This window comes from Panthera tigris, chromosome B4 (genome assembly GCF_018350195.1).
Source record: "Panthera tigris isolate Pti1 chromosome B4, P.tigris_Pti1_mat1.1, whole genome shotgun sequence".
NCBI classification, from domain to species: domain Eukaryota; kingdom Metazoa; phylum Chordata; class Mammalia; order Carnivora; family Felidae; genus Panthera; species Panthera tigris.
In genome coordinates this window covers 21,172,219-21,187,123 of record NC_056666.1, presented here as the reverse complement: position 1 = coordinate 21,187,123, position 14,905 = coordinate 21,172,219, and the positions used below count along the sequence as shown (strand labels likewise).

Genomic DNA, 14,905 nt, shown 5'->3' with positions numbered 1-14,905 from the left:
CTGCCAGAACGGCTAAAATCAACAACACAAGAAACAACAGGTGTCAGCAAAGATGTGGAGAGAAAAGAACCCTTCTCTGTTGGTGGGAATGCAAACTGGTGCAGCCACTGTGGAAGGGAGTCTGGAGGTTCCTCAAAAAGTTAGAAAAACAGAACTACTCTCTGATGCAGTAATTGCACTCCTGGATATTTACTCCAAATATTCAAAAACCCCAATTTATAAAGGGATACATGCATTCCTATGTTTATTGCAGCATTATGTCTAATAACCAACTTATTGAAGCAGTCCATTCACCTGTTGATGGAGATATAAATAATGAGATATTATTCAGTCAAAAAAAGAATGAAGTCTTGCCATAATGCAACAACACGGATGGAGTTAGAGCATTACGCTAAGCAAAATAAGTCAGTCCGAGAAAGACAAATACCGTACGATTTAAGAATTTAAGAAACAAAACAAATGAACAAAGGCAAAAAAGAGAGACAGAGAGAGACAGAAAGAGAGAGAGAGAGAGAAGCCAAGAAACAGATTCTTAACTATAGAGAACTGGTGGTTACCAAAGGGGAGGTGGGTGGGGGGTGGGTGAACTAGGGGATGGGGATTAAAGAGTTCACTTTCGGCGATGAGCCCGGAATACGTATATCATTGTTCAATCACTAAATTGTATACCTTGAAACTAGTATAAAACTGTACGTTGACTGCACTGGAATTAAAATGAAAAACTGAATTACAAAAAAGAAAATGCCCTTTCATGGGACACAACTGCTTATAAAATGTGAAAGTTCAAAGGTATCTACACTCAACGTCCATTCTTTTTTTTTCCCCCGAGCGATAACTCCTAAATAGTACCAGAAAAAAAAAACAAAAAAAACAAAAAAACAAAAAACAGTGAATCAAAACTGAGGAGTTTCTAACACCTTTGAGCCTTTTTTATTGGGCAAATCAATTCTATAAATAGCTTTGGTCAAAACCCGCTTTTAGAAATCACCCTCACCTGGGTCAAGTTGTAAATGCACTCAACTGAGTTCTTCTTCACGTCAGGGTCTGGGCTGGCCAGCAGTCTGACGAGTGGCTCTAACCCGCCGTGCTCCAATATCTGCACTTTGCTGGTATACTCCGCAGACATGTTCGCCAGGCAAAGACTGGCGAACTCATGAATCACCACTTCCTCTGCACATCAAAGACAAACGACACAAGTGTGCGAAAGGCTTCCGCAACCACTACTTCAAAACACGTTTTGAGGGGCGCCTGGGTGGCGCAGTCGGCTAAGCGTCCGACTTCAGCTCAGGTCACGATCTCGCGGTCCGTGAGTTCGAGCCCCGCGTCGGGCTCTGGGCTGATGGCTCGGAGCCTGGAGCCTGTTTCCGATTCTGTGTCTCCCTCTCTCTCTGCCCCTCCCCCGTTCATGCTCTGTCTCGCTCTGTCCCAAAAATAAATAAAAAACGTTGAAAAAAAAAATTTTTTTAACACGTTTTGGAAACCAAAGCTTCACGAATCCTAACTGTGGCGAGAGCCCCTCTTGGCTTGAAAGACCTGAAGGACAATTCGCAGTTGATATTACATAGGCTATTTCCGAGGAGTAGTTTAATGAAATGCGAGAAACAAACCAGTCCCGTTTTTGAAACAGATGCGGGATGCAAAACTACCTTCTGGAGCAAGCTGAGCGATGACGGAATTCATGACATCTAGTTCCCTTAACAATTTTTTAACATCGTCTGCAAAAGAAGAAACAGCGTATTAATGTTTATTATCATCAGTAACAGCGAGGTTGTTTAAACAGTCCCTTATGAGATAGGCTTTATTGTTACCTAATTTTACAAATAAAGAAACTGAGGCTCAAAATCAGCAAGTCAGTGGTGAGACCAGGTAGCATGGTCAGGTCTGTCGGACCCTAGACGGACTCTAGCCCCTCTCCTTGATCAGCGAAATATACTACCTTCCGACAACACTAGAAAAGATAACCAGAAAAGTGCCAAGTGTACCTAGAACACTAATCAGTAAAGCCGAGTTACTGCGCCCGACATCTGTTTACCGTATAGTAGAAATTCCTTTTGGTGTTGTTTTGTTGGAAAGGGTATTTTTAAATTTTGATTTTAAGAAAACTTGTGCAGAATGCAAGTAAGAATTATCCTCAGCCTTTTTGATTACTATATCTTGGTTGTGTTCCATTTGATTATCAGAGATGCCAAAAATGATTAAAGACAAGTATACTGATTTGTTTAAAGTTCACTTCTGTACTAGTTACGTGAGCCTAATTAAGGCCGGGCAGACACACCCCTACTGCTCTGCTGTCATCCTTAGCCCGTGTTTTCTGAGAAATAAGGCATAAGAAATAAGGTACTCATTTAGTTTTTGCAGTGGTTCTTGGTCAGTTATCTTTGTAAGCCGAAATTAGCATCATTAGGATTTTGGAAAATTTCACTTCACGGCAGAGAGTCTCTGGATGGATTTTTCCTCATTAACCACTGGGTAGACTTGACTTTTATTGGACACCTTTTGCTCTGTTTCTGTTCAAAATGGCGGAAGAGGGCCAGCAAACTTATCGCTGGCTTACATGTATGTGAAAAAGCTCGAAGTACAAAAGAATAGTAGAGCTTCTGGAAAGGGTAGCGTCCCAAAGTGGAGGGCATTATTTTACAGTCAACACTAGTTCAAAAAACGGGGGCGCCTGGGTGGTTTCATCGGGTGAGTGTCCAACTCTTGATTTCTGCCATGATCCTAGGGTCATGGGATCCATGATCCTAAGTCATGGGATCCAGTTATCCAGCCCCGGGAGACTCTCTCCCTCTCTCCCTGTCCCTCTCCCTGGCTCATGCTTTCTCTTGCTCTCTCTCTCTAAAATTAAAAAAAAAAAAAAAAAAAAAAAGTATACCTTGACAGGGAATTAACCAAGTGAAGGCATCCTACTGAGATCTTTCCAAGTGTGCTGGTGCACCTTCTAGAAAACTTGTGTTCTTGGTATTCCTGCTCTGAGGAGTCCAGTGTCTGTATTTCCAAATGAGAAGGCCACACCCGTCTATTTTTACATGCTTGATGCAAAATATTTCTGGGCTTTTAGATCTCCAGTTCATTCTCCATTTGGTATCCAAAAGAACCTTCCATATATTTCAAAGTTTCTGCTGCAACACTGACCATGAGGTCAAGAACACCGATGCTCCATGTGCCCTCTGCTTCTCTCGTTTCCCTGCAGGAAGGAAATGCTCCCGCAGGCCGAGGCCGCCTGGCTGGGCCCGTATGTGACACCTCACGTTCTTCTGCCCTAACAACTCAAAAGTCTTCATCACAGAAACCCGTGCCACGAAATTCCCTTCTAGATAGGAAGTTAGCCAAATCTGTCCAGTAACAGATGCAGTAGAGCTCTTCGCTAAACCATTTTTCTCTTGGCTCAGCGGAGGGCTCAGATTCTGTGGCAGTGCCTATAAATCGGTGGCAGAGCGGATCAGTTTGTTATTCTGCTTTTTGACACCCAATTGTCCCTAAAGGATCTTTCTTTTCCTGAGGGTAAGTCAGCAAAACATAACGGAAAAGTGCCTATTTTCATCACTTGAAAGAACAATATCGATCTCTGCCCCCTTCTTTCTCCACAGAGAACACGCTCATATAGGGCAACTGAATAGAAACTCTATCTATTGTGGTTGGTCCACGAAAATATGTTCTAGCTGGGGGCGCCTGGGTGGCACGGTCGGCTAAGCGTCTGACTCTTGATCTCGGCTCAGGTCACGATTTCACAGTTTGTGAGTTCAAGCCCCCCATCGGGCTCTGCGCTGATGGCGTGGAGCCTGCTTGGGATTCTGTCGCTCCTCTCTGCTCCTCCCCCACTTGTGCTGTCTCTCTCTCAAAATAAATAAATACATTTTTGAAAATTTGCTTTAAATATGTTCCAGCTAAACTCTAGGACACATACAATTTTAGGTTGTTCAGAACTGCCAACACCTTCACTTCCTGGAGTAACTTCATGCAATCTGGGTTTTTTTTAAAAACATTTTTTTAATGTTTTTACTTAGTTTTGAGAGCGAGAGAGAGCAAGCAGGGGAGGGGCAGAGACAGAGGGAGACACGGAATCTGAAGCCGGCTCCAGGCTCTGAGGTGTCAGCACAGAGCCCGACATGGGGCTCAAACACACAAACGGCAAGATCGTGACCTGAGCTGAAGTCAGAGGCTTAACCGACTGAGCCACCCAGACATCCCGTGCAATCTGTTGTAACTGCATTCTTATTTATACTTTCTGGTTGCCTGATATGAACCATCCAATTTATTTTTGACCTTATATACTCTTTTACATCAACCTTTTCTTAAGATGGCAAGCTCTACAGATCGCCATAAGTAATGTAAAATCTGGGCTTCAAGGATGGCAATGAACTCTCTCTTTAGCTGACTTCATTAAATGAGCCTCTGTTATACGGCCTTATCAAACTAAATACAAACCGGGGGGGGGGGGGTGTGTGTAAGAGACAGCAACTCCATTTTGATTAAAAGGTTTAACACAGTAATTTAAATGCTTGTCTTGAACGACACAGGATTAGCATAGGCTCATAACTCAATCACTTTAGAAAAAAGACAAAGAAGAAAAATCAAGAATGTGTTTGCTCTCACAGCAATCTTTTTAGCACCAGGCATTCTGTTGGAACATCGTACTGGTTCATCCACTATGAACATAGTGAAAGCATTGAGTACGTGAAAGGCATGTGAAGATACAAATCTCTAAAGAAAAAGCGGTTATTTTAAGACAGTCTAAAGATGACTTAACCATGCGGCACCAGAGGTGCGTTTGTTTACAAATTAGTCTGGAAACATGCCTTTTCATTTAAAAAAATTTCTTTAACGTTTATTCATTTTTGAGAGACAGAGTGTGAGTGGGGGAGGGGCAGAGAGAGGGAGACACAGCATCCGAAGGAGGCTCCAGGCTCTGAGCTGTCAGCACAGAGCCCGAGGCGGGGCTCGAACTCATGGAGTGTGAGATCATGACCCGAGCCGAAGTCAGATGCTTAACCGACTGAGCCACCCAGGTGCCCCAGGCCTTTTCATTTAGAGTGAATGACTAGCTTAGTCGCCTTGGACATGGATGGACAGTGAAGCAAAAGCTATTCATGTATTGGCTGTACTGACAAAGCAGGAACACGAGCCATTGAGGATGCCAAGCAGGTTATCGTGTCATCAGATCGTTCACGTAGAAAATGAATCAATTCCCATAAATGCCTTGATTTTTTTTTTTTTTTTTTTTTTTTTTTTTTACCCAATTCGTGGAATCAAAAGAAAGCTCTTGGTCAGGGGGCGGGAGGGTTCATTCATCATATCTAAGACCCACGGGCTCACTGGAAACCGCCAAGACAGCAAAACTCTTTCCAGTGTTATGCTTCGTGGTAGCAGATTGCACCCCAGCACTGGCCGCAGCCCAGCCAGCCGGCTCCCAGAGGGTGGCTCAACAGGTCTGAGAGCCATCACATTGAGCACTCAAATGCAACGGTCATTCTCAATATTTTAGGGTCACAGACTCTTTTGGAAACTCGTGAAATGCAACATACAAACCCTGCTCGGGAAAATGTGGCAAACCAATTTGGAGGGCTTCACAGATTATAAGCTCCTCGTGTACTGGAAGGTGCAAATTCTAAATAAAATGAATACGAGAAATCAAGAACAAAAGTAAATAGGAAAAAAAAGTCAGAGAAACCTAGACACTAAGTTAGAAGGCAGAAGTCTCAGCAGAAAATTATAACTTTCCTTTCCAAAGGACACGCATTCTCCCCCAGAATCATGTAGTAGGAGAACCTGAGTTAGCATGTGCACTCATGTTACGGATCGGAGAATAGTTGATGAATACAAGTCCACTAAAGCCAGAGAGTAGAGTTCTAATTCTAGCTCTGATCTGATTTCTTCTATTAACCACCCACATGAATGCACAAGGAACCTAATCCTTTCAGAGCTCTTTTCTATTTTTAAAACGAGGAGTTGCATAAGAGGTATTACAAAGCACCCCCGCTTCTCAAATCCCGTGGCGTGTAAACGGAATAAAACATAAGAAAAATTTTCATGTTCCCTTTTTTGATTATGAATACTTTCAAGGTGGCTCATTCAACATGGCGGAATTAGTACACAGACAGCCCCTGAGACAAATTCCTGAAGGCCCCACGATACAAATGATTACTACCTTGTTTAACTTCTCTGTACCTCAGTTGCCGCACATATAAAGGGAATGACCGTAGCACCGACCTCATTAAATGACCGAACGTACAAATAGCATGTTGGACAGGGCCTGGCACATTGCAAATGCTGTGTGGGTGTTGACTAATGTTACCAAAATCTGGGTTGGTAGAGCATCCACTCCCCCACGACTGTCCTCATCCTGCAGCCAGAAATACCCCCAGAGCCCCTGCCTTCCAGAACAGCCGCCATTGAGCTCCCGTACTTGCCTCCAGATCCCCTTCCACTAACAGCCCCAGCGGGGCCCCATCAGCCCCCCAGAACTGCAGGCAGTGTTCACGCAGTCTTGGCAGCGTTGGCTGTAAGGGCACAGATGTCACCTAAAACTCTCCTCCCCTGTCACTTCCCAACTTCCTGTCTGTGACATTAATGCCACCGTCCCTGCTGGACAGCATGGAATAAGGAGCCCCCCTTCCTCTCCCGTCCTGTCTCACCAAGGGTTCAGGAAAGTGAGGGGGGGGGGGAGTCAGGAAGTTGAGGGAGGAAACTGAGCTTGTGCTTTTGCTGAGACTGGTGGGGGGGGGGGGAAGTATGATAACTTTAGCCGCATGCCATGAGACAGACAGTTATGTTTATTCCTAACTGCCTGGGTTTCGGTTTAGAGTTCATTCAGTCTTCACCAAGAATGTCATGTTTTATTATAAAGTCACAAGGCCTTTAGTGGCTAACTCAGAAACCTACCATTATAACATGAAAATGACTTTCAAGTGACACAGGCATCCTGTTCATTAATCAGGGACTGCCTTTATTGGCAGAGTTTTCGTCAAAGCAGTATTCTAACAGACATGATAGCATATTTTAACTAATACTATCATTTCACCATATTAAACATATGAAAATATTCAAGCCATAGGTCTGATTTAAGAAATAAATACGTGTCTAAAATTATTTTTGGCAAAATATATTTTGCAGTTTCAAAAAAATAAATGTATCAAACCTCTTCGTCCTGGGTTACTTTCACTATGAAATACATACGAAGTGTAGCTTACATACGGGCGGACAAATTACGTCACGCTAACTCCAGAAAAGAGCTATTTTAAGAGACAATGAGTGCCCTTCAACTTGTTAGACTCAAACCTACCACGTCACCAACTCTGAGAGTTTTACATGGATACATTTGCATGTGTTTTTATATTTTAAAAATATCTCGGGGCTCCTGGGTGGCTCAGTCTGTTAAGCATCTGACTTTGGCTCAGCTCATGATCTTTCGGTTCATGAGTTCAAGCCCTGCAACAGGCTCTGTGCTTTCAGTGAAAAGCCTGCTTCCGATCATCTGTCTTCCACTCTCTCTGCCCCTCCCCCACCTCAAAAATAAACAGTAAAATCAAGAAGAAAAATATGTTCTTAAAATATGAAATCATAATCTGTTGTATTATATTTATTTAACTTTTCGTTAACATCAAAGTCAGTTCAAATAAAATTAAAAACAAACCCCTTAAAGTTAAATTTTAAAAAAGGATAATGCATTACATGAGGTTATGAGATTATTTCTGAGAGTCGATACTTACTATTAGAAGCCAGGATTCCAAATATCATGGTAGCATTTCTTCTTACAATTTTGTCTTCGTGGGTGAGCAGCTTGGTTAAAGGTTCCACAGCTCCAAGTTCAAGGAGGGTAGCTTTGTTTTCTTCACCTGATATCACAGGTAAAATCAAATCATGCATGGATATCATCAGTCTCATCAAAACTCTCCCTCGTGCCATTTTAATTTCTTATTTGCTGTTTGCCTTTCACATTCCTCTTTGCTTCCGCATATACATACACTTTATTTCCGCATATATCTCGGAATAAACTTTAGAGCGCAGGGATCCTCGACATTTGCTGCTTTCCTTCCTCCTGATGCTTATTTCAAGAGCTGGCTTCCTCTTGTCATTCAGTTCTCAGTTCATACTGCACCTGCTCAGAGGGTCTCCCCTGACCACCCTATCTAATGTTACCACTACGTCCAAGCCTTTCTTCCTCTTCCCTAGTCTATTTTCTTCATACCACTTAGCCATCTCCTTGCCTCGTTTGCCTGTCCCACTAGAACTTAATTTTCCACGAGGACAGATACCCTTTCTGTTCTATTCTCTCGTATCCTCAGCGCCTAGCATAGCGCCGGTCATGTACTGGCGTAATTAATCACGAGACTTCATTAACATACACGGACCCCACTTCAAGTCAAAGTGGGATGGTGGGGTGAGTTCAGGGAGCTCGTTTTTCACCCACTGGGGTTACAGCACCTATTTTGTCATCCAAGATGTGTCTGCAGCAAGCATGAAGGTTCACGCACAGAGGGGAGCCTCCAGGGTAACTGGGGACTCCTTAGCTGTGGCAAGAAACCCCAGAAGGCCACGTAATGCCAGAGTCTTGCTGAACTATAGAAGCAATTTAGCTATATCTTGATGAGTGGGATATCGTTCTACAAAGTCAGGAACAACGTTTAGGTCCTGAGTAATTTCAGCTTTTTAATTTCATGGGCTACGAAAACATAGATCTCGCTTTCAAAATTAATTTGAGATAGAACAAAGTCCCTTTCACTTGTCTTGCCTCAGTTTTCTCATAAAATTAGAGTCTTTTATATTTTAAGTTATAGGTCCATATTCTGATAACACACAGACTATATCTTCCTAATGAAATTGCCCTGTCTCTAAATGGTCAGATTTGTCGCCTGCTAAGAACATGTTGAAATATGCATTGTTGACTATCACAAACTTCTCTTTCAAATCTTCCAATATTTGCATCTTAAGGAAATTCTAAAACTTAATTTCTTAGATGAAAACATTTTGTCAAATGAATCTTTAATATAAATTTTAAGATGCTTATGCTTAAATACAAAAGATATTTTATATGTCATATTGTCATAAAAATTAAGTTTGTCTTTCAATTTTTGTTCTGAGAATTTTATTACATACCTTGAATTATTTCTTCATCAAGATACATTTCTTCTCAGTTTATAAACAATGCTGTGTATTATAATTTTATGACCAGCAAAAGAGGATTTGCAAAATTAATAGCTTGTGTAATCTTTACCTCTATTTTTATTCTTTTTTGACAGTGTTTATGAGGCATCATTGACATACAATAGACTGTACAAACTTAAAGAGAACAATCTGATAAATCTTGACCCATGTTTAACACCCATGAAACCAAACAGCACCATTAAGGAAAAAAAAACAAATCTAACAGCCCCCAAATTTCCTCTTGACGCTATGTGACCTCTTCCTCCTGTTACTATACATTATTTGGCATTTCCCAGAACTCTAGATAATCATAGAGTATGAATTTGTTATTGTCTGGTTTTGCTCAGTCTGATGATTTTGAGATGAATCCATGTTGTAGCACGTATCATAGTTCATCATTTTTATTGCTGAGTACTACACCATCATATGGATATACCACACTTTGGCTGCATCATCTGGTAGATGTACATTTAACTTTTTCAGAAACTACCAAACTGTTTTCCAAGGTGATGGTACCATTTTACGTCCTCATAAGCAATGTACGAGGGTTCCGATTTCTCCATATCCTCGCCACTAGTTCTGTCGATCTTTCTGATTAGAGTCATCCCGGTGGCTGTGAAATAGTATCTCATTCATGGTTTTAATTTGTATTTCCCTCATGACCAATGATGTTGAGCCAAAGGCACTTTTTTGCCATCCATATGGCCCTTTAACCACGTGGCTATTCAAATCTCTGGCTCATATGTATGTTTAAACTTGGTTTACTTTATTACTGAGTTTTGAGAGTTCTGGACGCAAGTCCTTTATCAGATATATGATTGACAAAGATTTTCTAGCGATCTGTAGCCTATCTTTAAAAAGAAAATTACTAGACCTTTTTTTGAGCAGTTTTAGGTTTATAAAAAAAAAAATGAACGAAACATACAGAGTTCGCATACTCTCCATCTCTCTTCCCTCCCCCACTTCCCTAATTATTAACATCATGCATTCGTGTGGCACATTTGTTACCATTGATGAACCTATATTGATACGTTGCTATTAACTAGAGTTGACAATGTACATTACAGTTCACTGAGTGTGTGGTACAACTCTATGGGTTCTGAGAAATGCGTAAGATTATGTTTAGCTTTCCGAGAAACTACCAAACGGTCTTCCCAAGTGCCTGTACTATTTTGGATTTCCACCAGCAATAAATGAAAGTTCCTGTTGTTCCACATCTTCACCAGCACTTCACGCTGCCATGGATTCATGCTGTTTAGAATTTTAGCCGTTCTTCTAATAGGTGTGTGGGGATATTTCACTCTTGCTTTAACTTCCTAGTTAACATACGACACCTTTTCACACACTTACTTGCCATCTGTGTATCTTTTTTTGGTTAGGTGTGTGGGTTCAGGGTAAATTTGATAACATCCGGTCAACTGTCCTTGTATGGATTATGTTTTAGTGTCATACCGAAGAAATTTTTGGCTAACCCAAGGTCAGAAAGGTTTTCTCCTATGTGTTCTAGAAGTTTTATAGTTTTAAGTTTTATGTGGATATCTCATTCTAAAACCATTTGCTAAAAAGACTGACTTTTTCTACTGTATTGCTTTTGTACCTTGGTAGAAAAATTGTCCATATATATGTGGGCCCATGTATGGCTTCTTTATTCTGCTTCTTTGATCTATTTGTTTATCTTTGTGCCAATAACGCTATCTTACTTACTGTAGCTTTATAATAGTCTTAAATCAGGAAGAGTATGTTCTCAAGGTTGCTACTTTTTCAAGATTGTTTTCACTTTCAGGGTGTCTGGGTGGCTCAGTTGGCTAAGCATCTGACCTCGGCTCAGGTCATGATCTCACTGCTTGTGAATCTGAGCTCTGCATCAGGCTCTGGGCTGAAGCCTGCTTCAGATTCTGTCTCTCTGTCCCTCCCCTGCTCGTGCTCTCTCTCTCTCTCAAATAAAAATAACACAAAAAAATTGTTTTGAAAAGATTGTTTTGACTTTTACTAGAAGCTTTGCATTTCCATATGAATTTTAGAATTAGCTTGTCAATTTCTACAAAAAAATTGCTCAGATTTTGGTAGGAATTGCATTAAATACATAGATCAATTTGGGGAAAAATGACATCTTAACAATTGACATCTTTCACGCCATTAATACAGTATCTCTTTCCATTCATTTAGAACTTCTTTAATTTCTTCCAGAAATATTTTATAGTTTTCAGTGTACAGATTTTTTCCCACCTTTTGTCAGATTCATCCTGTGATCTCATACTTTTTGGTGCTATTGTAAATAGTGTTAAATTTCATGTTGATTTCCAATTGGAAACCTGGAATTGGAACTTTGCTAAACTTCCAATTGGAACTTTGCTAATGTATTATTTCTAGTAGTTTTTTTGTAGATTCAATAGACTTTTCTATATAAAAGATGATATCATAGTCTATAAATCAAATATAGTTTTGCTTCATCTTTTCCAATCTGGATGCCTTTTGTTTCTTTTTCTTACCTGATTGCATTAATTAGAACTTCCCATACAGCCAAGAGCAGACATGTTTCTCTTGTTCCTGATCTTAGGGGGAAAGCATTCAGCCTTTCACTATTAAGTGTTAGTTGGCCATAGAGGAAGTCTGTAACTACTCCTACTTTGCTGAGATATTTTATCAGGAGGAGACACTGGACTTTATAAAGATAATTCTTTGCATTTATTCAGATCATTATATGGTTTTTCTTGTTTTAAATATAGTCTATTCATATCCTAATGCTGCTATAACAAATTACCAAAAACTTAGTGGCTTAAAACACAAATATATTATCTATGGTCTGGAAGTCAGGAGTATGTAGTTGGCCAAGTGAGCTAAATTTGAGATGCGGACAGGATTATGTTCCTTTTTGAAGTATTAGGCAAGAACCCATTCTCATTTCTTCCCATGAACATTCCTTGGCTAATGAGCATCTTCTATTTTTAAAGCCAGCAATCACATCACTCTGATCTCTGCTTCTACTGTCACATCTTTTCCTCTGACTCTGACTCTCTTGTCTCCTTCTGCCACCTATAAGGACCCTTGTAATTATGTAGGCCCCACCTGGATAATCCAAGATATTTTCCTCTTCTCAAGATCAGCTGATTAGCAACCTTAAATATATCTACAACCTTATTTCGCCTTTGCCATGTAACATAACATATTCACAACTTCCAGGGATTAGGGGAGTTATTATTCTGCCTACCACACATAGTAAAATACCTTGATTGATTTTCAAATGTTAAAGCAACCTTGCAATTTGGGAATAAATCTCATTGGTCATGATCTTTATCTATATCTATACCTATACCTATATCTATATCTATATCTATATCTATATCTATATCTATATCTATATCTATATCTATATCTATATCTATATCTATGAGGTATATTAACCTGCAGATTTATTTTCCTATAATGACTTTGTCTGTTTGGGGTATCAGGGTAATAGTGACTTCCCAGAATGAATAGGGGATTATTCCATCTTTCTCAATTTTCTGCAAGAGTTTATATATAACTGGTAGTACCTCTTCTTTAAGTATTTGGTAGAATTCAGAGCGAAAATATTTGGACCTGGAACTTTTTTTGTGACACAGTTTTGAACTACAAATTTTAATTTCTGTAATAGATATAGGGATATTCAGGCTATCTATATCTTCTTTAGTGAGCTATGGGAGTTTATGTCTTAAAATAAATTTGCCTACTTCATCTAAGTTGTAGAATTTATTGGCATTAAGTTGTTCATAATGTTAATATTATCCTTTTAATATCTGTAGGATCCAGAGTGATGTCCCCTCTTTCATTCCTGTATTCATAATTTGCCTTCTCTCTTTTTAGTAACCTGGCTCAAGAGTCATACACACACACACACACACACACACATATATTTCACTTGTTGATTTTATAATAGAAAGTTCATACCTCTTAATCCCCTTTACCTATTTTACTCATCTCTCTACCCACCTCCCCTCTGACAAGTACCAGTTTGTTCTCTGCATTTAAGACTCTGTTTCATTATTATTGATCTTCTCAAAAAACCAGCTTTTCGTTTCATTACTTTTGTCCATTATTCTGTTTTCTATTTCATTGATTTCTGCTCATACATCCTTATTACTAATAATTGGGTTTAATTTGCTTTTCTTTTTCTAGTTTCTTAAAGTGGAAGTTGAAGTCATTGATTTGAGACTTTATTTTCTTTCTTTTTTTAATGTTTATTTATTTATTTGAGAGAGGAGGAGAGGCAGAGAGAGAGAGGGAGAGAGAGAATCTCAAGCAGGCTCCATGGTCAGCATGAAGCCAAATACGAGGCTCGGTCTCATGACTGCATGTTCACAACCTGAGCCAGTATCAAGAGTTGGGTGCTTAACTGACTGAACCACCCAGATGCCCCAAGACCTTATTTTCTGGCTGGCATTTAGTACAATAAATTTCTCTCTAAATACTCTTCTAGTAGCATCCCACAAATTTGTATATGTTGTATTTTCATTTTCAATTTGGATTTTCCTTTTGAATTCTTTCAATCACAGATTATTTAGAAGTGTGCAGTTTACTTTCTAACTATTTAAGGATTGTCCAGAGTCCTTTGTGTAATTGATTTTTAATTTAATTCTGTTGTGGTCTGACATATATTTTATATGATTGGAATCCTTTTAAATTCATTCAGGCTTAAAAAGAAATTTATTAAGGCTTGTATTATAGCTCAGAATATTGCCTACTTTCATAAATGTTCCTCTGTGCATTTGAAAAGAATGTACATTCTGCTTGGAGTATTCTATAAATATCCATTAGGTTAAATTCATTTATATTGCTCTGCAAATCTTTTATATCCTTACAGATTTTCTATCCACTTGTTCTTTCATTTATTAAGAGGTTATCAAAATCCTCAGCTATACTTGTGGATGTTTATTTCTCCCTGCATTTCTAAATTCATGTATTTAGAAGGTATGACATTAATGACATAACTGCTCAGGTTTTTTTCATAGCTTCTTGATTAATTGACTCTTTCCTTATTATTATAAAATGAGGTTTTTTTATCTGATACTCTTTTTGCTGTTTATTTTTCTGATAATTAATACAGCCACTCCAGCTTTCTTTTGATTAGTGCTAACATAGGATATTTTTTTTTTTTTTTTTTTTTTTTTTTTTTTTTTTTTTTTTTAGAAAGGCCGACTGCCACGTGCAGTGCCTCATTTGGATGTGTCTGGAGTCTTGGAAGCTTGACTACCCTACGTTCTCCTACAAATGGACCTTGAGAGCTTGTTTACAGGTTCCAGGAGGGGAACACAGCTAATCGTATACCCTCGACCAAAGAACGGTCCTCTTCTATAGGGGAAGGTCGTCCTCTTCGACCGAGCTCACAGCTTCAGGAGGGGATGCACGTGGAGCGGTGAGGCAGGAAGGGGACACCCGCCTAGCCAGCCAGATCAGCCGAATCAACCGTGGCGATCGATGGGGTGACAGATGTCGCAGCCAGATCACCCTCACGTCCCAGATACCTTTTTTTTTTCATCCTCTTACTATCGTTATCTGTGTCATTATATTCTAAGTGCATTTCTTGAAGGCAGCATGTAGTCTGATCTTGCTTTTTATCCAATGTCACACTCTCACGCTGTTGACTGAGGTGCTCAGACATTCACATTTAGTTCGGTCATCTGTTTAAGGTTTAAGTCTACCATCTATTTGTTTTTTGTGTCTCATTCTTTGTTTTACTCCTCTTCATTTCTGCCTTCTTTTTATGAATTGAAGATTATTGTTATGA

General features: G+C 39.6%; 1 protein-coding gene across 12 annotated transcripts in view; it reads right to left on the bottom strand.

Moving 5' to 3' along the window:
- ARMC3 (armadillo repeat containing 3) overlaps positions 1-14,905 on the bottom strand; it is a 106,055-nt gene that overhangs the window by 68,207 nt on the left and 22,943 nt on the right. For 11 of the 12 annotated variants that reach the window (XM_042991218.1, XM_042991217.1, XM_042991220.1 and 8 more), the window contains 3 exons: positions 7,707-7,832; positions 1,647-1,715; positions 995-1,170 (listed from right to left, as the gene is read on the bottom strand). In XM_042991218.1, the coding sequence (XP_042847152.1) occupies positions 995-1,170; positions 1,647-1,715; positions 7,707-7,832 (371 nt within the window). The remainder of the gene's footprint in view (positions 1-994; positions 1,171-1,646; positions 1,716-7,706; positions 7,833-14,905) is intronic. The other variant, XM_042991227.1, reaches the window with a different exon arrangement.